Here is a 21,213-nt window from a genome sequence, read left to right on the forward strand (position 1 = left end):
GTGTCGTTGATAGACTCGATGCAAATTTGGATTGAGTGTTGCTTCTCGTAATCGGTACCTATTGCATCTTTGTCTACTCTGTTTTCCGGGCAACACAGTGTGTAAAGTTGCCTCAACTGAATTCTTGGGGCTAGGGTTTAGAGCTCAGCACATTTCAGTTTCCCCCATGTGGTGACACTATCCCCAAGTAAGACATCAGCCTCCGCTCATGGTAGGATTCGATCTGAGGAATTGAAATAGGCCTGTTTAAGTTTGATATCTGTAACAAATCGTAAAGTCTGTTGATTCTCTTGGGGACAAATTCGCCTACTGATCAGCAGTGTCTTGGCTTTACATGTAGGTGTGCTCTGTACCCGTAGGTTTATGCCAACGTGAAAGTTAATAGATTAGTAGAACCACCGACAATTCGGCCGCGGGATCGACCTGGGGTTGATCCACTCACCGAGGTCCAGTTTTTCTGTCCATGACAGTTTGCATTACCTAGTACGGAGGACTGGGGTGCCAATACGAACACTAGCATCGGCAACGCTCGTTGGAAGTCTCTAGCCACGTCCCGAGTATCTCGGGCTCCTGACCTTGACCTACCTAAACTCAAATATGTCATAAATCGTGCTGAGACGCTCCACCGCGTCATTAAGACCACGCATAGATCCGCTTTCTTTACAGCAAGGGGTCCCCTAAAGGTGACATTCACCATGGGCACAGCCCAGCCTGAATATGCGAAAGTATTCCCTTGCTATGCTCCCTGAAGGGCGACTGTCAGATATGTGGCTACAGTGTATTTGGCCGAGTTCTACGTGTCTGTAAGTATGACCGGCCCTTTTACAACAGCTGGTCCACTGCCTCTGGCCCCACTATCACAACTCACCTCTTTAAATGAAGTCGGGAGACATATCCGAGCTCCAGAGCTGAGAGATAATATCCCCGTAGCGTGCGTCCTCGAAACTTCGGAGAGGATCTCACGAAGAGTGCGGTGAACCGAATGGAACAAACCCAATTCTATGGGGCCCATACCGCCTAGCTAGGAGCCTCGGATGAACGATTCCGTTCTGTATTCTGGTCTTTGAATCAGTTCTCATCATCTGACATCTTTGATGCCGAAATTCACAAAGTTCCACTGCCTGAGCAGTGACAATTAGACGAACGCCCCTGCCACATGATATGTGTCTCGGAATGGCCGGGACCAGACCTCAGTGGCTCTTACCTGATGTGAGTGTATTTCAAATGCACAGTAGGTTTGAATTGAAAGAGCACCTTGTTTGAAAGGTATCAATTTGTTCTCGTATTGATCCAGTTCGCCTTGACGCTTTCTGTTTGTCAGACACAGTCGAAACACCTGCCAATTGCCACATTGACCAAGATGAGTTCCAATACCAGTACTCCAGGAATGGAGCTATTCGTCCGCAGGATTGACGAGAATGCCAAATGGCAACCTCATCATGCACTTGTACGATTCGCTGGCGGGCCTGACTGGGAGACAGAGGGTTACCGTTCGTTGACTTGGCAACAATACGCCGATGGCATCAACAAGACTGCACACTGGCTTGACAAGACCTTTGGAAAGTCTGTGAACAACGATACTGTTGCGTATTCTGGTCCCAGTGACGTCCGATATGCGTTCCTATTCGCAGCATCAGTCAAGACAGGTCGCAAGGTATACAATGACCATCCTAAGTCAAATCACGTTTATGCTAACATTGATTAGTTGCTTGTTCCAGATGGTCGTTTCATGAAGGACGGACTTGATGCGCTGCTAGAGTCATCAAACTGCAAGATTTGGCTGTATTCCGAGGGAGGTGCATTCAGCCCCGAGCCTGAGCTTGCAGCATCTGGTATCCATGTTGAGCAGTTCCAAAGCCTCGAATGGTGTCTTTCTGCTCAAGGAACCGAGCCCTACGCCTATGAGAAGACTTACGAGCAGGCGAAGGACGATGAGATTCTCATCATCCATACTGGAGGCACCACAGGTATGGAAACGTAGGGAGTTTACACGGTTGGTATCACCGGACACTAACCAGTGAACAAAACAGGTGCGCCTAAGCCAATCTTCATGAACAATGGCTTCTGGGCGGCTGGATGTTCATCTGCCGGCTTGGCTCGCCGTCACTGGCCCAGGGGGATATCTACAGATTCTTTCTATGGCCGTTCCCTGATCTTGGCAATCCCAATGAGGCTGCAGCCTGGCCTTGTCCTAATCAACATGTTTGCCGTTTTCTCTGGCACCTGTGTTATCCAACCCCCTCCGGATGTGGTCGGGCTTCCGCCAGCTATTTTCCAGAAGCTTCTGCGTCTCAACAAGGTTGATGGGCTGATGGGATTTCCTTTCACCATCGTTGACCTATACAATAACGAAGAGACGCGGGAATCACTGAAGTCGCTTGAGTTCATCACTTATCTAGGATCTGCTCTCGATCGCGTTGTCGGAGACGCATTGTGCGAACACACCAGGCTCAATTCTGTCATGGGAGCCACAGAGTCTGGTGGTCGCTTTTCCCTGCATCCTATCGACAGGAAGCTATGGTATAGCTTCCAGTTCATTCCTGAGCACCATGTTCGTTTGGTCAAGCTAGAGGGCTCTGGTGAAGCTCTGGGTGACGGAGATGACTCTGATGTGTATCAGATGTTCATTGACAGGCCACCTGACGGTGGACCATCCATCTATCAGTGTGCCTTCTGGAACTACAAGATGTTCAAGGACGTTGAGACGATCGATACGAAGGAGTTGTGGCGTCCGATCAAAGACAGCGATGGCAGTACCCGATGGGAATCGGTGGCCAGAACTGATGATTGGACGAAGCTGATTTGGATGGCCAAATTCCACGCTCAGGACATCGAGACCAAAGTCTCCAGGTACCCTGGAGTCAAACACGTCATGGTCGGCGGTGCAGGGCGCATTGCACCATACGTCCTGATAGAAGTGAAGGAGGATCTGCTTGGAAGGAACCACGAAGAGCTTCTTGATGATATTTATGAGAAGACTATTGTGGGACACAATGAGATTTCTGCGAAAGCAGTGGCCATTCCGAGACAGACTGTATTCTTGGCCAGCAAGGAAAAACCTATCAAGCTGACTGTCAAGCAATTGGTGCTTCGGAGGGAGGTCGAGAAGGATTACAAGGAAGAGATTGAGGACGTATACAAGACGCTTGAGGCTGCAAGCAATCAGACGGCAGGGGAGAAGTTCGTGCAAAACATGAATTAATAAGTAGAACCTCATTAGTTATGCAGTGTGTGACAGATTGTTCTTAATTACAGATGGGTAGTCAAAAGAAGTTTCTAAGCTTCCGTGTCAAGAACATGCTGACCCAACTATTCGATTGGCCTAGCACAACATCTTTGTCTTCTTTGTCCATCTGCTTATTCTTTTCTGGGAATCAAAGAACAGAATATCCATGGTCCTTATCAATGGTCGAGTACAAGTATAGGCAAAAAGAAATAACTTTTGTAGTGTGATTGAGTCTTTCGAGTCCACTACTAGTCTTAGTTCGCCTTAGTTCTCTCCCAGAAGCTTGATTTCATGGCCATTTCCTTCTCTCACAAACCGGGTGACAATGATAGCTATAAGCGACACAGCGCTACTAAACCAGAATATGACCCCAGTCAAGTTGTGTGTCGACCCAAAAGCGTACATATTTCCAGCCATGGCTGAACTGGCAGCTCGAACCGCCATCGACGTGAAGAACGTGATACTATGAGTCCTTCCCAGTGCCGATGGATGAGGCGAGGAGAAATTCGCCAGTAGCAGCTGCGAGGGCGTCACAACACTCGTTATGAGAGATGTTGAGGTTTGAATTACCACCAAAAACGCCCATACAGCCACACCAGTCTTTTCGGATGGAGGCGGTGTAGAAGATGGAATGACAGCAACATATGGGTATGCAAAGTAAAGCAAGGGGAATCCGAGATAGAATAGTTGCCAGAGTCTCAAACAGCCAAGGCGCTGATTAAGCCAAGGGTAAACAAAAATCTGCATGGGAATACCGACAATCCCTATATTGCGTCATGTTAGCCAATAGCTCTTCATATGGAGGAATGTTCACATTATCAATGAACAAAGTGAGGTATTTAAGATCTTACCAAACACAGTTGAGTACCAGGCAAGAGACTTTGGCCTAAATCCGGCGCCGCCCCCGAAGCGGAATGGCAGAACTCTTGACAGTTCGGCTTCTTTGGTGGAAACCGGATCGACTAGCATATTGGCCATGGCAACGCTGACGCTGTTAAGATGGAGTTCATAAAGAAGAGTTGCCAATAGAACCAGGAGCATGTTAGTGGTGAAAATGCGACGTGTAGGGAGCTTCAAGTTCTTTTCACTTGGTGTAACGGGAACCCCTGGGGGTGTGGAAGCGCCAGAGTGATCATTCCCGTCAGTCTCCTTCAAGAAACCCATCTCTTCTCCATCCTCTTCTTCTGAGTTTATACGTGAGTACTGAGCGTCATCTGCCTTTCTGAATGGAACCAAGCGGAATATTGACAGCAAGTTCTTGGAGAAAGCGATTCCAGGGTCGAATCGACCTCTTAGAGATTTTGATGTCTGCCCTTCGTCAGTCTAAAGCGAAGCAATAAGTCGAAACTGAGCATTTATTGATGACAACATACCTCTTCAAGAAACAGAAATGCAGCAATTAGGAGAAGAAGCAAGAAGCCGGCGTTCAGTAAGGCAGGCAGTGCATATGGGTGTCTCCTCACAAAACTGTCGTCTTGGCCTGTTGTTTCAAGCTGAACAGTCCAACCTGCCACGAGTGGGCTGATAATTATGGCCATTCGAGTAGCAATTGGTAATAGTGCAAAAGCCCTGGCTTGGAAACTATTTTGAGTATGTCGGTCAGTCTTGGTTGTTTATAATCCTATATTTCTGATCCTCCATAATGGGAAACAACTTACCGCTTCTCCTGAACAACTTCGGAGACCATCGTTCTCACCATAGCGACATTCCCATTGGTTATCCCCTCAAAAATTCGAAGGAAGACGGCCTGCTTGAAGCTAGTGATGAAACCAAACAGCGCACAACTTATGACTGTGCATGACATTTAGAAAGTCAGTTGACATCAGAAATTAGATGGATCTTTCGCAACCCATATGTGATATCACTACAGTGTTGACTTACATGATCCAGACAAACTCGTTAGCACAACTAGCTTCCTTCCCCCTCTGGGAGAATCCGATACCACGCCCCATAGCAAAGATGAGATAGCTTGCGCAATAGTATAAGCCGTCTGAAGATATGCGGATTGTGTAATCACTTCAGCACTGGATAATGATGGATCAAGTGATTTTAGTTGGTAGTAGATGTACGCTCCGATAGAAACCCTGACGACTGGTTCACTGAATCGTATCATGAAAAGTAGGAATAGCTGGTCTTTTCGTGGTAGAGAAGACCAGCTTACCGATGCGTGACCATCTGACATACTGAGATGTCAAGAGTCTAGCTTTGGCGATACCATCAGCGGTAGCAGTCGTGTGTTGGTTCGGAGTAATGTGCCATGTAAGCGTTGTTCTTGATGGAGGGCAAAGTTGGCGGATACATGCCTTGGAACTCGAGAAGATCGTTGGCACCACTGACCAGCGTTTATTCGATACACAAGTGCCCGCTCCCTTTACCAATCAAGCCATATCGGCAGTATCATTCATCATAGAATTCCAATCTTATGTCCAGCCCCATCCATCAGGCACTGTGCTGATCCTGACAAGGGTGGCTCGTCGGCAAGAACGGGCCAAGGAACTCGGTTGATAAACAGAGTTTACAAGGTACCCGCTCGCATGGGTAATATGCGTAATACGTGGACATGAAAGAAGGACTGAGGAAAGTGAGAAGTTACACGCTACACACTCCAGGGGCAACCAGCATGTGCATCCGACTCATGACGCCGTTGCCGCCGGAGTGTTCCGCAGCAAAGTATCTATCCGTAATTGACCAGGGCTAGGAAGCGCATGGCTCTTCCACGCCGGAAAAAGACAGCGGTCTCCGGCGAGGACTCGGCGACACCAGGTCATGCTTACATCTTCTACTATAACAAATCAACCTTGAGCTCTTGCAAGTAACTCCGATCAATGTGGAACAGGAGGCAGCGTCACTCACCTCATCCTGTTCATACAGGAAATGCCTCGTGTCACAGTGGGCGAACCGACCTCAGGGGGTCTCTACTCTCCCGGATCTGCGTCTAGCACAGAGGACCTAGAACTAGCAGAGCTTGGGGAAGAAATTCCCCAGAAGCACACCTTGCTCAAGCTTTCAGGCTTGCTCCTGCTCACGTCTCCTAGTCTAGGCCTTCAAGTGTGTTGGTTTCTTTTGACTTCGAGCGGCACTGTCAGTCTTTTCCCCTCCAACCCAACCCCAGCTGAGTGACTGACGAATAGCTCAAAGCCCTACTTGATCTCACTAGGCATTCCCAAATCCATTATATCCTTGGTATGGGTCACCGGTCCTATATCTGGCGCCTTTGCGCAGCCTATTCTCGGTGTGTTGAGCGACGATTCACAACACGCCTGGGGTAGAAGGAAGCCATTCATCGTAGGAGGTTCGCTGTGCGCAACTATCTTTCTGCTAGCATTGGCGTACTCAGAGGAACTCACAGCTTGGGCATGGAGTGCCAGTGTTGATCGTTCCGCCAGCTCGGCGCACCTACCGACGCAGATTCTTGCAGTCTTCTCAGTCGTTGTCACTACTTTTGCTCTGCAGGCATACGCAGTCGGCGTCAGGGCTCTGATAGTAGATAACACCCCTCCCAGTCAACAGTCTGTCGCAGCCTCCTGGGCCATGCGATGGAACGTGCTAGGAAACGTGGTGCTCTCTTCTGTTGGCTTTGTGGATGCCCAGTGGTCCTCGACTGATGTAAACAGCGATGACCGTTTCAAGTTACTCGCCGTTGTGGTTGCAGCTTGTACCTTCACGACAGTCGGTCTCACGTGCTATTTCATTACTGACCAGAACGTCGCACCTTTGCGTGACCGCCAGCCCTCTTTTGCGCAACAGTCATGGTCCATCATCTCACCGACAGGGCTAGCCAAACGGTGGAAACAAATCCCTCCACGCAGCCGCCGGGTTTGCGAGATCCAATTCTGGGCGTGGGCAGGATGGTTTCCTGTTTTATACTACATGTCAACGTAAGCAGCGTCCGACTCCTATAAAAACTTTTGCGCCCAGTGACTAACTCGTGGACTTGATTCAGGTTCGCTTATGAGACAGGTAGAAGACCAGAACTGTTGAAGTACTTCCAATACTAACATCTCCCAGCCCTTTCTGACAAACTCGAGCAAAGGCAAAGGCAGTTTGGGGAACCAGATCTAGAACTCATCGAAAGTGCAAAGGACTTTGGTTTCTTTGCCTCTTTTGCTTTCGCATTAGGAGCATTCGCTGCGAGCATTTCGCTTCAGATACTTGACCGCTACAAGCCGGCCTTCTCTCGCAACCTCCCCAGAGTCTGGTTTGCATCGCAGTGCTTCTTGGGATACTGCATGCATCTCACCTTTGTCGCACGCAGCGGAGCCACGGCGGCCATCGTTGTCGCCATGATGGGATCCACGGCTGCCGTAACGATGTGGGCTCCATTTGCCTTGATCAGCGCAGAGATCTCTGAGCTATCCGTTGGAAAGCAGGACAGCGAGGTTGCATGGATCCTAGGACTGCACAACATGGCGATATCTCTCCCTCAAATTGGCTCAACTCTAGTTTGCGCAGTCATCTTGGCAGTTCTAAAGGTTCTCGGGGTCGAGGACAGTGTAGCCTGGATCTTTCGGCTATCCAGCATCGCTGTGTTTTGGTCAGCGTATCTAATTCATAAGTCACATTGACTGCGGTTCCTGGAAGATATCGCAACGATCTCATTATCCAGGGCTGGTAACTGTTCAGACTTGTATCTAGCTACATTTATTCCTGAGAGTCAATGGAGATGTGGCCATGAACGAAGATCTTTGAACGTCTTTTCGCTCGTGCCTCCAAGTATCAACAACGATGCTATTTACCAGACCCTAGTGTTCCGGCTTCAAGGTACGCAGAAACTTGTCAGTATCGTGGACATCAAAGTCAAGAGTTCGCTTGGTAGCCCAAGCTTGAAGCTTGCTAAAGTCGGTGCATTGGCGATGTCCGGTCCTGTTAGCCTCAATGTCCATCATCTCCTTACCCTTGATAGTCCCCCCTTCTTTCCAATGATATGTTCCGATCGATGTGTCTGCGTTGCACATGATACCTTGGATGAGTACGTTGAGACAATGAGCTAGATGACCGGGCTTGGTCGAATGTCCACTGCCATAGTGATCCATGTATTGGGACTTCCAAGCACTCTTCTGTTGGCCAGTCAGTGACGTGACAGCGAAGAAGGTGAATTTATTCTCGGGAATGGTAAATCAAGGAAGACGCCACTTACAACACAATGCAACATGTGGAAAGACTCCAAATAACCGATATACCCGCTTCCGTCTTTGAGGGCGAGCGAGGTCTTTTGCATTCTGTTCATCTCATCTTCGGAGAACCTGAGCATGAATGCTTCATGGAAGTTTTAGGATCTGATGTAGCGAATGCTGAGCTGTGGCGTTGAACTCACGTTTCTCAAGTTCTTCCCACGCCTTGTCAGCCTCAGGGCCGGGCGGACCGGTGAGCACGTTGTCGGGCAACATAGGGGCTTCCTCCTTGACTGTATAACGAATAGCCATCTGTGCCGGTGCTACGACATTCGATATCAGTATCATTGCATGACCATGGTACTAGGCGAAGGGAACTTTTCTCACAGTAGGCTCTTTCGAGCACTGCGGCCTCTGGCCCGATGTGCTTCCCAACATCACTGATGTTGTAGATGAGGAACGCAACGTTGAATCCCAAGAAGATAACATGGCTGACCCAGAGTCTCCTTCGCCAGCGGGACTCAGTCGATCGGTCTTGCCGCAGTCTCGATCTCTCAGCCGGGGCTAAGTCGAAACTGGAATCGCCACTTTCGCTCGGTAAGAAGGGCTTCGCATCTTCAGAAAGAGACGACATGGTGTGAAGATTCCTAAAGTGTGCAAGTCTAGGTGTGGCAGCAAATAGCACGTCTAGGGATTCTCGAGTCTGAGGTTGACTGAGACAGGAGACTCTGAAGGGTGCCTCAAGGACGAAGAGGCCGGCGTCAGTCAAGTCAGGCAAAGGTGGCAGGACGAAGACTGCCCAGGCAGTCGGTCTAGACCGGTTATCGAAGGAGGGTTCACCGTTACCTTCTGGTAATACCAGCATCCACCAAACCCACACCCAGGCTTGGAGATCGGAGTAACGGCACGGAGGAGGCAGAATTAATTCTTGGGGTGTGTTCATGATACCAGGGTACAAGATTGACGTTCCATCTGCTGTCAACAAGCCTTGGCGTGAGGATACTTCCCGCCCCAGGATCATGATGTGACGGTCTTCCTAGCCACCTGATATCTGATGAACTCTATCTTCCGGGCCTCTCACCTTTGTGGCATAGCCTCTCGCATCCGGTGGGAGTCTTTTTCGCCTACTGCTAATTCTACACCAAGGGGCTCTCTTAGAGTAGTTTTAAGAAGCGAAAGATTCACCAAGTATTACTGCCCACGCAGAGATTCGTGAGCAGTCTGTACAAACCATCAGATATGGCCGGCCGGCCTCCTCCAGATTGACAATGTCTCCCCTTCCGTGGCAGCGCGGTCACTCGTACTTTCTTTTGACGAACTCACCTATTCCGTACCGACTATCGTTAATGCTGCCCGCAGCGCGCTTGTGAAACAACGACCACACAAGACATGTCTACAACACCTGCAGTCAAGTATAAGCCGGTCTCTGACGACGGTTTCGAGGACGTGAAGACCGACGACGACCACGAAGAATACCCCTTGGATCAGAGAAAATGGAACTCCTGTAGAGGCACATCAAAGTTAAGGAGAGCACTCCAAATACTTGCTTCACTCCTCATCCTAGCAATTTATACGTGGGCAGTACTTTACTATGCCCGTGAAGTCATCTACAAGCCATTCTGCCCGCGACTCACTACACCAGACACGGTACATGTATGGGTATGTTAAACAACTTCGGAGCAATTCTTGAGTTATTGTTGTTTCTTTTACTGACTAGACCGTCTCTCTTTCCAGGACAAGGTTGAGTTCAACCCACAGCCCGTAAATCCAGTGACGCCAGGTCATGACCACCCACTTTTGGGCAACCCGAGCCCAGAGGTAGATGCAAACTGGTCTGCATTACTTTCAGGCAAGCCCTTGGTGTCGGTTGATTTGGAGCCTCGACACCGGTTCACTAATCAATCGCAGCGTTTGCCAACCGAATCCCGGAATCCGAGGTACACCGACTTGGCATGGAGGCAGACGCGATACCTTTCAACGATGGAGAAGGCGGCTAGTAAGTAGTCATACAAGGATAACGTTTTTGTTGGCAGTACGATCTGGCTGACTGTATTGAAGTCTTGGGGGCCTTGCTATGGTGCATAACTTACACTGCATCGTAAGCCTCGATGACCATTCTCCCGGCGACGTTTCGAATGCTAAAGTCTTACTCCGTTGTAGAACTATTTGTACCAGGTTGCGCATAGAGAGTACTATTACACTCCCAATACCACGGAGAAGGAGGATGCAACTCAGAAGAGTCATATTGGTCAGTTGAAGTCCTAGAAGAATGCGTGCTTGAGTCCGGACTGGATCCCGGCGGCATTGATGTACAAATATGTGAGAGAACTTGTAGCTGATTCCGACTTTGCCTCAGGACACTGTCTCCATCATATCATGGAGTCCGTGAAATGCCAGGCAGATTTGACCCCCGTTCTACTTCATTGGACTCTCCACGATTTCCACTCGGTCATTAACTGGGACGGTGTCGAACGTACCTGTGCCGACTGGTCACAGTTGATGGACTGGGGTTCAGAGCATTCCGTGAGAAAGTCTACTTCCATATCTCAATTTACAGGTGAGCAAAACTGGAATTAGGATAATGAGAATGGCTGATAAAAATCTGTGTAGACACGAAGCATCCAATTTACGGTAAGTTTGCGGTGGTCGCGGCGTGAAACTCCTACGTGTCTCCTCTGTTCACCACTCTTCGAGCAGTCCCAGCACCAAATTGACTATTGCTGATGATTGCCAATAGGAAACTTCTTAGACGAACACGGCAAGTTCAGCTGGGTAGATCAAGAGGGAGGTGTTGACTATAAGGAGTTTTTCAAAACGCCAGAGTACCAGGAGTGGGCAAAAGAACAGGGGCTCGCCTCAGGAGAGGCCGCGGCGGAAGAGTATCTAAGGTCGTTTTACGTCAAGCAGTGAGATATAGTATCCAGTCAGAACCGTCTCAAGTATCACGTGGGCCATTGGTTGATCTTGAGGCATCTATATTGCACATCAGCTATTGTTGGGAAACAAATGTTTCGTCAGTGATCCGTCTGTTGGGATAGAAGGAGAAGGTTCTCTCAAATGCAGCTTCCCCATGGAGTACACTTAGGATCTTCCAATTTCGTCTTTATGCAACGGTTCTTGGATGTTCTTCTCTGACATGATAACTAGAGGTTGGACACTTTATTGCGACGTTGATAACAGCCGTGCCTCCGAATTCCTAGGGAGAACAGGCTGCAGGCATTCTACACCAAGCAAAGATAGATGAGAAATAAGCAGACGCGGTCTTCACGCTGAGATCATTCGTCTTAGGTGGCAATAACAATTGCTGCCGTGACATCTCAGAAGCTGACAGACCGTGACCTAGATCATCGTCGTGGTTAGGAAAGAGGTAGTTGTTGCGATTGAAGTGCACTCGCACCCAACGAGATGACAACTACCATTGGAAGGTTCGTCATATCAACGTAATGAAGAAGTCTCCTCAAGGGTAGATCGTCTACCCTCCGGAAAGACACGGCGCTACTCTGAACAGCTCACACGATGATGCTTTCCCGGACCTAATCAACATCTATCACTTCTTTCAGGTTCAGACGCAGTATCCTAAGCAATGTACTTCCGCCGAGAACTGCCTGATGCAGGACTTCCTGGCGATGAATGAGTGCAGGGCAATATCCGTGAGCTTTGCAACAGATACAGATGTAGAAGAGCAACAATACATAACCCGTTACAATTACACACAACCCGGCAAGCTACCGAACACCATGTTCGCAAGAGACTCGCTACACAGACCACCATACAAGGCAAACCAGACCAAAACATCTCAGAAACAAACGACACACCACGGAAAGCCATTCTGTTTGAAAGAACAAAGATCTCAGCCCTAAAAAATGTCGCAGAACATATTTTCCCTTCCCCCAACCAAGTCACAAAAGCCGCGCGCGCCCTCAATTTATCCGTTTCCTCCCACAATCCGAAGAAAGGGACGCCATGTCAACAGGGAGAAAACGCTGACGAGTCTGACGAGTCAAACAAAGAAATGTGTGCGCCCCGAGCTTTCTCAAAATCTCTTACACGCCTGTCGCCTGCAACCTCAATGACACGCGGCGCGGCCGCAGTATCGCCGCAAGGCGAAAAGCAAAGACCACAAGTTCAACGTCTCTCAAACTCAAACCCGGGCGCCTCATCCCCATACATTTCACCTATATGGGATGTCAAGCTTGAGAAGGGGAAACCAGAAACCAAAGCTGGAGGAGGGTGGGATATTTCTCATCAACGCCTCATCGGGCCTACTTTGAATCAAGCTTAGTCTTGGCACGTCACACGCCAAAACTTGAGGCATCAAAAGACACACGTCTTTCGTGTGTATACGCAACGGCGATGATCCACAATGGAGGAGCCTCTGACGCTGGACCGGATTCTGAATCACCGCGAGGGAAAAAAAAACCCTAGAGAGGTTCGGCCGAGTACAGACGAACACGTAACGCAAGTTGAGAGGGACCTCTCAAGGGAAACCTGTCTCGAAAATTGATGAACGAGGCACTCAGTGGCCTAAACAACCCAAAGAGCCGGGATCAACCAGAAACCTGACAGCCATCACCGCTGTGAACGCCATCGTCTGATTCTCGCAAGTCACTCATCAAACACAGGATTACAAAGCTCAAAAACGCCTGTCCGAGACAGGGGATTATGGTATCTCGTATGTACAGGCTCCTCTGAAGGCTCAGCCAGGCGTGTACACACCCGCGCAACTCTTGTCTGTCTTGAATCGCAATGTGTTTCCCTCCTCTCCAAACGCCTTGTTCAATGGAATTCCCAGGCTAGAAATTCCGACCATGATTAGATCATGAAGCACCCGTTTGTGCCCGGATTCTCATGCGATGCAAATGCAGTTTCATGAAAGCCCCCGCCTTGGATGAAGAAAAAAGACCAGAAACAAAACGAAAAGACCGAAAATTGGTGGGAGACGGGAAGATGAATAGTCTTTGGGTCGTCGAGACAGACATGCTTTGCCCCTTTCTTCAACGCGCAGCGACTCCCCTCACTGCATCCCGTCAACACCCGCCCATAGTTCCAATCCTCTTTTGTAGATGCCCATGGGTGCGAGAAAACAAAGAAAACCGGTGATATGCCAATTGAAACGGCTCTTGTCCGTTATCCAACCGTCGAGTAACGTCGGCAAAAGTCAGCCCTTGAACATTCTCCGGAAATAGAGGCGCCCCTCCTCGTCATTATTAGTGAAGTTGAATTTTCTTGACCTCCTGTCCAACGCCGGTGTGTTTTGGTGTGATCCCGTCGATACGGCTCCTTGAGTGTGACTCCTCACATCACAATGCAATCCTTGTCCTTATCCTTCTCTTCGCCGCCCTTCTTGATCTTTCCACTACGGGGAGGGGCGACTTCCATCGGGGTGCCGCCGCTGACAGCTGCCTGGATAATTGCCAATCGCTGTTTCGCGCGCTCATCGCCTGCGTCTGCAGCCTTGACATACCAGACATTGGCCTCCAAGATGTCACGCCGGCAGCCGATGCCCATCTCTGTGAAGTAGCCCACAGCGTACTGGGCCTTGACGAAACCTGCATAGATATGATTAGCCTTATTGCCTCATTCGGTCGATATTTTGCAGAAGTCTCTCAACTTACCCATCTCGGCTGAACGGCGAGCCCACTCGTAAGCTTCTTCTTCGTCCTTTTCCAAGATCGGTTCCGCACCGACCATATACCATGCACAAAGACCCATCATAGCACCGGCATGTCCTCGCTCAGCAGCACCAGTGTAGAAGTGCACGCTTAGTGCTGGATCGCGGGGGCAGCTGAGCTTCCCATGTTCATATGCCTCACCCATGCGGAAGTTGGCCTCTGGGTGGCCAAGTTCTGCGGCGGCGGTGAAAAGCTCTGCTGCGTAGACCTCGTCCTTGAAGATGTCGTCACCGTAACCCGTCTCGTACAAGCAGGCCAGCTGATACGGAGCTGCGCTGTAGACAGCATCGGCAGCCTCTGCTGCGAGCTTCATCCATTTGATACCCTCGCGGTACCGCTTCTCTCCCAAATCACCCGAGAGACAAGCCTTGCCGAGTCGGGACATTGCGCCTGGGTGACGCTTCGACGCAGACATGCGGAGGAACTGGACAGCCTTAGCAGGATCTTTGCGGCAACCCCAACCAAACTCGTAGCATAGCGCCGTGCGGTAAGCGGACTCAGCATGACCATGCTTTGCGGCGAGAACGAAGAGGGGGAACGCTTGGTTATAGTCCTCCTTTCCTTTGCTAAACAGACCAGAGGCGTATCCATCTGCGAGGTAGTATTGAGCAAAGGGGTATCCACCGCTGGCCAGCTTCTGGAGTATACCCTTTGCCTCTCGCAGGAGGTCGTAGGGAGTTGATGATGCGGAATTCTTTGGGCTAGAGTTTGCCTTGCGAGGTGCTGGCTCGCTAGGGTCCAGGCCTTGCTCTTGAGCGGTAGAGATGAGGAAAACGGCAAAAGAGTATTGGATAGAAAAGTCGTTTGTCTTCTTGACGTTTTGACGATACATCTCCAGTGTTTTTTGAGCTCCGAGGAGGGATGCATTGTTACCAACGGCATTGCGCAACTGGTTGTTATCAAAGCTGATCGGGGCAGGTGCTGGCTGAGGGTACGGCACGTTCAGTAGCTCCGCGTATGATGCTGGTCTCGTTTCCGGGGACCTGCGAGTGCCTGATGGTGTCCGCATATGTGATCCTCCAGGCATCAGATTTGGGGATCGCCCTCTGGGGGCATAATCCGAGATGGCAGAGTAGGCCGACGAAGGTCGGGGCATGGAGGTCCTTCTGGTGAAACCGGTAGGCGTCAGATGACGGTTGACGGGGGTTCCATCAGCGTTGAGGCTGGGGTTCGAAGAGGAACGACGAGCGTCAAGCTCCTGAGGAACACTAGAGACACGCTGAGGAGGAAACTCCTGATGGTGGTAGTACTGAAACATGGGGACAGAGTTGTTCTCTGGCATGTTGCCCTCCATTATCGAGCTCTCGGGAGACTCGTCTTTGTATTCGGATGACTCGTTGATGCCAGAGACGGAGCTCGCGCTTGTCGTCGCAGAGGACTGCGCCGATGCCTGCTGTTGGGCGTTGCTCGAAGTGGTGGTGTTCGATTCCCGACTATGGCGATTGGCATCTTGAGCTCTTGCGCTGTGAGCACTGAAGCTGTCCGATCCATGGGTCCCCCGCTTCGGCCTGTAGCCCTGATCATGGCCATTTTGGTGGGGGGTGAGAGAGCTGGCTGGACTCAAGTAATCGGGTTCGGCAGTGTAGGAGTTCGACGTTTTGAGAGGAGGCAGCTTATTTCTGTCATGGCTTTGCATTTGTCGTTCAGCCTGGTCGTAGCCCGAGGTATGCGAAGGAGGGGTAGGGGCGTTGTATTCTCGGGAACGATCAACTGTAGAAAACTCTGCTTGGTAGGGTTGTGCCAGCTCGATGTTGGCATTGGATGGCTGGGCCCAGTTCTCGGCTTGAAAGTTCACCCTGACAGGAGAAGCGGGAGCGTCCCGAATTCTTGCCGACACCGATTTGCGGCCGGCGTCGTCGCCCAAAGTAATACGCTCGGGGGAAATGTGTTTTCGAAGATGGTTCGGGCTTGCAGTCGGAGTCATGACGGGCGGTGTCGGAGCCGTCGTGGCTGCCATTGAATCGCCGAAAGCTGGACAGCAGGGTGTCTGAATGTTTTCTTGTCGCAGGAATGTCGATGTGAGGCAGATTTGGTCCAACTATATTATGGTTGTTGTGTAAGCCCTACACAGCGCTTCTTTTTTTGTTGATACCAAAGGCTTGTTCTAGGACATGGACAAGGAAGGGGACAAGATTTTGGCCTTGGTAGTCGTGCAAGGTGTTTCTTCGTTGTGAGGGAGGCAAGGGGAAAGGAAGCGGTCGTTGAATGTGGGCTGGTTGTGTTTCTTCCTCGGCGTGCCGGATAGGAACGAATGACAAAGATGCGCGGGGAACCGACTAAGACGTTGCGTAGATGGACAAACTAGAAACTGAAGACAAGGAGAAGAGAAAGCAGATTAGTGGGAGCAGCTCCAGGGGAGAAAAATGTCAAACCACCGGCGTGTATGAGTTATTGATCAAGTTGAATACTGGTAGGCATGGAGTTGAGGGTTTGGAAATGGGCCCTTGGCAGCGCAATGCGTGGTGCGTGGCATGCTTGACTTGTTATGTAAGTCAAAGACGGGGGAACCTGGAAGACGAGAGGAAGAGGCGGAGGCAGCAGGCCGAAGCAAAGGAGTACGGAGCAGAGGGGCACCTCAGACTTAGAGGATCCCTCCCACCTGAGTTCCCGGAAAGAAGTCGCCCAGAGGGGCCAAAAGGGCAGCACCAAGCACCAAGCACCAAGCACCAGGATGCAATGGCCGCACCAGCGCCGGGCACAGAGAGAGAGGGCACCTCAGACTGCGAGAGACAGCCCAGCGCGGATCCCACAAGCACCAGCCCACCATACCCGCTCTCTCTCACCCACTCAACCCACTCACCCACCCACACCAAGGAGGGATATACACAAGGCAATCTAGTGGTTTCGTACAGTACTGCAATACTTGTAGACCAGGGCCTTGCTCAGGTTGGACTGGCGTGGGATGTGTGGGCAATGGTGAATGGTGCCTTGCTAGGGGGTGCGCCTGGTTCTGTAGCGCCTCGGAGCGAGCAAGAACCAGAAGGACACTTGCGCCAAAGGAGGCCTAGCCTTGGCTGGTTGTGAAAGAGGGAGGAGGGCTGACTGACAAACCAGGCCGTCTAGGTATCGACCAGCCCAGAGTTGTACGGGAACACGAAGGGGGGAGGACAGGAATAGCACCTCATAGATACGGTCCAGAGTAGGGTAAGGTTGGGTCTGAGAAGGGAAGAGGCGGGAGAAAGAAATGAAGAATACGTACAGAATGAGGCAATGTGTCCCAGAACTACGCAGTGGTAGTCTTAGTATTGAAAGCTCTTCTAGGTCGGAAACTTAACGTCCGCCTACGTCACGCCGTTTGAAGTTCTGTGAGAAGTATCGGGTTGTTTGCTGATGTTTGTTGATGTTTGTTGATGATCTTGAGTCTGAACAAGCACGGATGGAAAGTCGGATGAGTTGGAGAAAAAGAGATGGCAGCAGATGAACGATGCCCGAAATTCAGACAATGACAATAGAACGGACAATGGGATGGCGCAGAGGCATGAATAATGTAGTTCAGCTTTGGGTCTTCTTAGCCCGGGACCAACAATTCGTGCAGTAACCTCGGACGGGCACAATGTGAGAGAGTCAGCACAGGGCACGCCGCACTTCTACCTCGCCGCCGAATCGCCTCCCAGGGCTAATACCTCATGCACGAAGTACTTGGATAGGTTGGAGCAGAGCAGGGTCCAGGGCGGTCGGTAAGGGCGGCCAAAGGGATGCTGCGCAGGAATGAGGAAGGGCAACTGTGTTGGAAGAGTAGAAACCCAGCAGGACCGGGTGCTGAGGTATCTTAGGGTGTAAAAGGAAAGGATAATTGAGATGGGCATCCGAGATGAAGGGAAATATGTCAATCCGTATGTACTATGTACGGAGTCAATAGAGAGAAGCGAAAAGCAACGTCACGCAAGGCAAAGCGAGGAGAAGAAAAGGACGAGGGGCTAGGCAGACAATGAAAGTGAGCCACGATAATGCCAAGCTTCAGAAGCCACAGCTGGAGCTAGAGCTGGAGCTGGAACTGGGGTCGAAGCTGGGCCAAATTAGAGTTGGCAGCCCAGATGAATCTTAGTAGCCTTGTCGAGAGTGAATACTTCCGGTTCCTCAGATTGCGCAGGCGAAAAGAAACAAAAGACGACCCTGTGGCTTCGGGAGCAATTACAACGACCGCACTCATGCCCGTGGTTTGCGGGAACGTCAAGTGATGTGCCCCGCGGTCAGGTACAATGACACGAATGGTGTAAATGGAGTGGCGGTCGAATTCCCAATGCTTGAGAATCCCTCGTGCTTCCATTGCCGAAGACAAGATTTGCATCGCGTCTAGTGGCTGTGAGGGAGCAACATTGACGGCTTCTGGTGCTGACACGAGCCTCCAGCCTGATGTGGAAATCCAATTGCCCTTATTTCACCTCCAGATTCCAACACAAACATTTGCCCGCCATACACGGGATTTCGACCCACCAGCTTCTCATACCTACCTACCGCTCGATGGCTCGTGGGCGGTCAACTGCCCAGCCTCCAGAAAGACGCGGCTCTGATGCAATCGATGTGATGGTAAGGTACGAAGCAAGGTGGTTGGTGACTTCCATCATGAACCCATGATGGTGGTCACGTCAGGTGACAACATATTGCCCAAGGAAGGTAGCCAGAGGGCAAGGTACAGAGTGTATGGACAGGTCGGCGCCATGGTACTTCCAGATGTCTGAACCTCAGGGCAGTTACGGACGGAGTGGCAGTCATCTTCTCTGGACCAAAGTCTCGTCGCACCTTCCTCGACCGACCAGATGGACCGATGCAACCTGCCCCGTGTTGTGCGGCTTGTGCCCGTGTCCAACGTGCAGCTACTGCAGATGCATAGTACGGTCTGCAGCGGCAGGACGAAGAAAACGGAAAGAACGGTCAGGTACCTCACCAAATTAGAAGGTACGGATACGTACCGTGCATTGGGAAAAGAAAGCAGAAGGCACCCGCTCTCCATGCAAGCAATTGCAAAGCTTTGGCTTCCTTCCGGTGTATTCCTCTTTTTCTCTTGGGAAGGACCGACCGGAAGGTACCTAGGGCACGGTGTCACCAACTGGAAACCCCGCGGCTCCCATCTGCATCGTCGACTTCCTTCAGAGACCTCGCCAGTTCGGATCCACGTTCATCTTTCAGGTTTCGGCACACAGACAGTAGATCCGACCGGAACTCCATCAACATCAATGCCAAGGGTTTCCCCCCCGACCCCAGACCAACTTGGCCACTATCTCGCCTCTGTCAAACCTGTCTTGCAACGCTGCTACACTTTCATGTCACCTCCGGTCACCGCCTCTCCACAGAACCGGTACGCAAGTCGCTCATGTCCCAGTGAGCATACCGCTTGTTGTTAAGCCTTCGGAGACACGGGAATTCAGAACATGCAGACCGATTCTTTTCGCTGAGAGCGTGGAATAGAGAAGTCCCATCCTTTCGCCTCCAGCCTCCTGCAACCTCTGCTCGAAGTAACACCCGAAAACTGATGCCGGCTCCTCCAACTCACAGCACGTAATCCAGGCTCCATCTCAACGCATCCCTTTTTTCTTTCTCGGCTCGACGCGCGTAGCTAATGAAGCAATGAAATCGTTCGTTTCACCTTGATCCGGAGGGGTGCCCAGCCTGGGCCTTCTCTTCGCCTCATTGTCATTAACGACCTCGCCTAGCCCCCTATTCGCATCGGCACATCTGCCTCGACCAAGCATCCGCTGGGATATCCAAACGTGCGAGACACGCAAACACCACCCTGAGGCTTGCAAAGATTCTTGTCTCCGAGATCCCTGTCCTCACCTATTGTGACCGTGTGACGGGCATTGGAGACCAGGATCCCGTCACCTTCCCCGCCGCACGACCCTGTGTAAAAGGAAGAACCAAAAGAAGGGACTTCAGGGTAGCCTCCACCAGCCAAAGGCCTGCCAGAAGAACGGAACCAATATGATCCCCGCCAGAGAAAGGCAGTGAAGTTCGTTCGAGAACCCGCTGCCAACCTCCGAGTACAACTAGGAATGGTTAGCTCTTGTAACCAAGGTACTCACGCCAGAGATCTGCCTCGCTCGCGACAAGGCTCGATACGACGGAGTCTTTGCGCATCCCGCATTTCCCGTGTTCGTTTCGAAACTTTTCTGTGCGCACGCGGTTCTCAACGAGCAGGCAGCCTCGTAACTTATTTACAACTGTCTTTTGCATTCAGGAGGAAAATATATGGCAGATGCACCTGTTCGGCACCTGATAGTGCACAGCGCATAGTCGTCCAATTTTGGGCGTCTCCAAGTCTCCGCTGTTCCATGAATATTCATGTGGGTTCTACAAAGTGGGCAGCCCCAGCGGTCGAGCGTCCTAGCATGGGTCTGACGGCGGAATCGGCGAGAGTTCTGGGTGTTGGGTAAAGGCCGCGCCAGACGACGACCCTGCAGCTGCTATTGAATAGGTCTGGAAAGGGGAAGCTTCCGAACCAGGGACAACCGCTAGTCCAACGAGAAGGGAACAAAAAGAACTCCAACAAGCACGCAAACCAGGCTGACGCAAGTAACGGTCAGAATGGCTGCGAGTATGAACTCAGAAGCGCCGTTGAATCCGCCGCCAGACACGCCTCTTCCCAGTTCTTTGCCGCTTCTACACATCAGCTACACCTTACCGAAAATGAATTGACCAAAGCCACTCGGAAAAGGTCTGGGATGGATTCCACCTGGAAAAGCGGGTGGTGCGGTTTTTGCTCATCATGTGAGGCATCATCCCGCACGATGCTGTCGCTATCGCGAAATCGCATGCAGGGCATGGATGGCCGGCTGACCGCGCCCCTCGTACAGGCAAAATAGGTTACCTTCGATCAGCACCGCAAATCCACTGTTGTGCATTGCCAAGTCGACCGAGCCCAATGCTTCCCCCGAAGCTGAACAGCCCCTATTCAACTTTTCAAACGTCCAAAGGCGCTTCACCACTACTTCGTATACGCAGTGTTCAACACGCAATTTTCTCAACATCTAATGCTGATTGCATAGTCTCGCAACCTCGAAAGCTGTCATATTCGGAGTCGCACGCTTTCGCTAGTGTACAACATTGCCACTTGGGAACACTTTTGCTTCAGTCCGGGGTCGGTCATGTCGATCCAAGGAGCCCCATTGTCCGTGGGTCCAACATGAAAAGGCAGCGGCCACCACGGCGGACATCGCGGATTTGACAACCACGACGTGCAACGCAGCCACTGCAGCTTGTAGCACCA

At 51.0% G+C, this 21,213-nt stretch overlaps 7 protein-coding genes across 7 annotated transcripts; 4 read left to right on the forward strand and 3 right to left on the reverse strand.

Annotated features, from left to right (window-relative positions):
* Positions 1-1,156: 1,156 nt before the first annotated feature.
* On the forward strand, positions 1,157-3,202 carry CCOS01_07950 (uncharacterized protein; the record flags this gene model as incomplete). Its single annotated transcript, XM_060456113.1, has 4 exons — positions 1,157-1,209; positions 1,267-1,654; positions 1,706-1,967; positions 2,031-3,202. 4 exons carry the CDS (start codon positions 1,157-1,159, stop codon positions 3,200-3,202), a joined length of 1,875 nt encoding a protein of 624 aa, XP_060314005.1.
* Positions 3,203-3,490: 288 nt separating this feature from the next.
* Positions 3,491-4,913, reverse strand: CCOS01_07951 (major facilitator superfamily transporter; the record flags this gene model as incomplete). The annotated part of the gene is made up of 4 exons (XM_060456114.1): positions 3,491-3,990; positions 4,078-4,549; positions 4,600-4,807; positions 4,885-4,913. 4 exons carry the CDS (start codon positions 4,911-4,913, stop codon positions 3,491-3,493), a joined length of 1,209 nt encoding a protein of 402 aa, XP_060314006.1.
* A 1,187-nt stretch (positions 4,914-6,100) lies between these two features.
* CCOS01_07952 (uncharacterized protein) lies at positions 6,101-7,791 on the forward strand (the record flags this gene model as incomplete). Its single annotated transcript, XM_060456115.1, has 4 exons — positions 6,101-6,278; positions 6,384-7,104; positions 7,170-7,186; positions 7,235-7,791. The coding sequence occupies 4 exons, from the start codon at positions 6,101-6,103 to the stop codon at positions 7,789-7,791; spliced, it is 1,473 nt and encodes a 490-aa protein (XP_060314007.1).
* Positions 7,792-7,968: 177 nt separating this feature from the next.
* CCOS01_07953 (uncharacterized protein) lies at positions 7,969-9,358 on the reverse strand (the record flags this gene model as incomplete). Its single annotated transcript, XM_060456116.1, has 4 exons — positions 7,969-8,283; positions 8,364-8,482; positions 8,541-8,660; positions 8,725-9,358. The coding sequence occupies 4 exons, from the start codon at positions 9,356-9,358 to the stop codon at positions 7,969-7,971; spliced, it is 1,188 nt and encodes a 395-aa protein (XP_060314008.1).
* Positions 9,359-9,726: 368 nt separating this feature from the next.
* On the forward strand, positions 9,727-11,247 carry CCOS01_07954 (uncharacterized protein; the record flags this gene model as incomplete). The annotated part of the gene is made up of 7 exons (XM_060456117.1): positions 9,727-9,841; positions 10,246-10,333; positions 10,396-10,435; positions 10,498-10,585; positions 10,694-10,894; positions 10,948-10,968; positions 11,075-11,247. The coding sequence occupies 7 exons, from the start codon at positions 9,727-9,729 to the stop codon at positions 11,245-11,247; spliced, it is 726 nt and encodes a 241-aa protein (XP_060314009.1).
* Positions 11,248-13,632: 2,385 nt separating this feature from the next.
* CCOS01_07955 (uncharacterized protein) lies at positions 13,633-15,966 on the reverse strand (the record flags this gene model as incomplete). The annotated part of the gene is made up of 2 exons (XM_060456118.1): positions 13,633-13,886; positions 13,953-15,966. 2 exons carry the CDS (start codon positions 15,964-15,966, stop codon positions 13,633-13,635), a joined length of 2,268 nt encoding a protein of 755 aa, XP_060314010.1.
* Positions 15,967-16,301: 335 nt separating this feature from the next.
* On the forward strand, positions 16,302-17,033 carry CCOS01_07956 (uncharacterized protein; the record flags this gene model as incomplete). The annotated part of the gene is made up of 1 exon (XM_060456119.1): positions 16,302-17,033. One exon carries the CDS (start codon positions 16,302-16,304, stop codon positions 17,031-17,033), a length of 732 nt encoding a protein of 243 aa, XP_060314011.1.
* Between the last annotated feature and the right edge of the window lie 4,180 nt (positions 17,034-21,213).

The sequence above is a fragment of the Colletotrichum costaricense genome, assembly GCF_030867565.1.
Source record: "Colletotrichum costaricense strain IMI 309622 chromosome Unknown Scaffold_7.1, whole genome shotgun sequence".
In the NCBI taxonomy this organism is placed as follows: domain Eukaryota; kingdom Fungi; phylum Ascomycota; class Sordariomycetes; order Glomerellales; family Glomerellaceae; genus Colletotrichum; species Colletotrichum costaricense.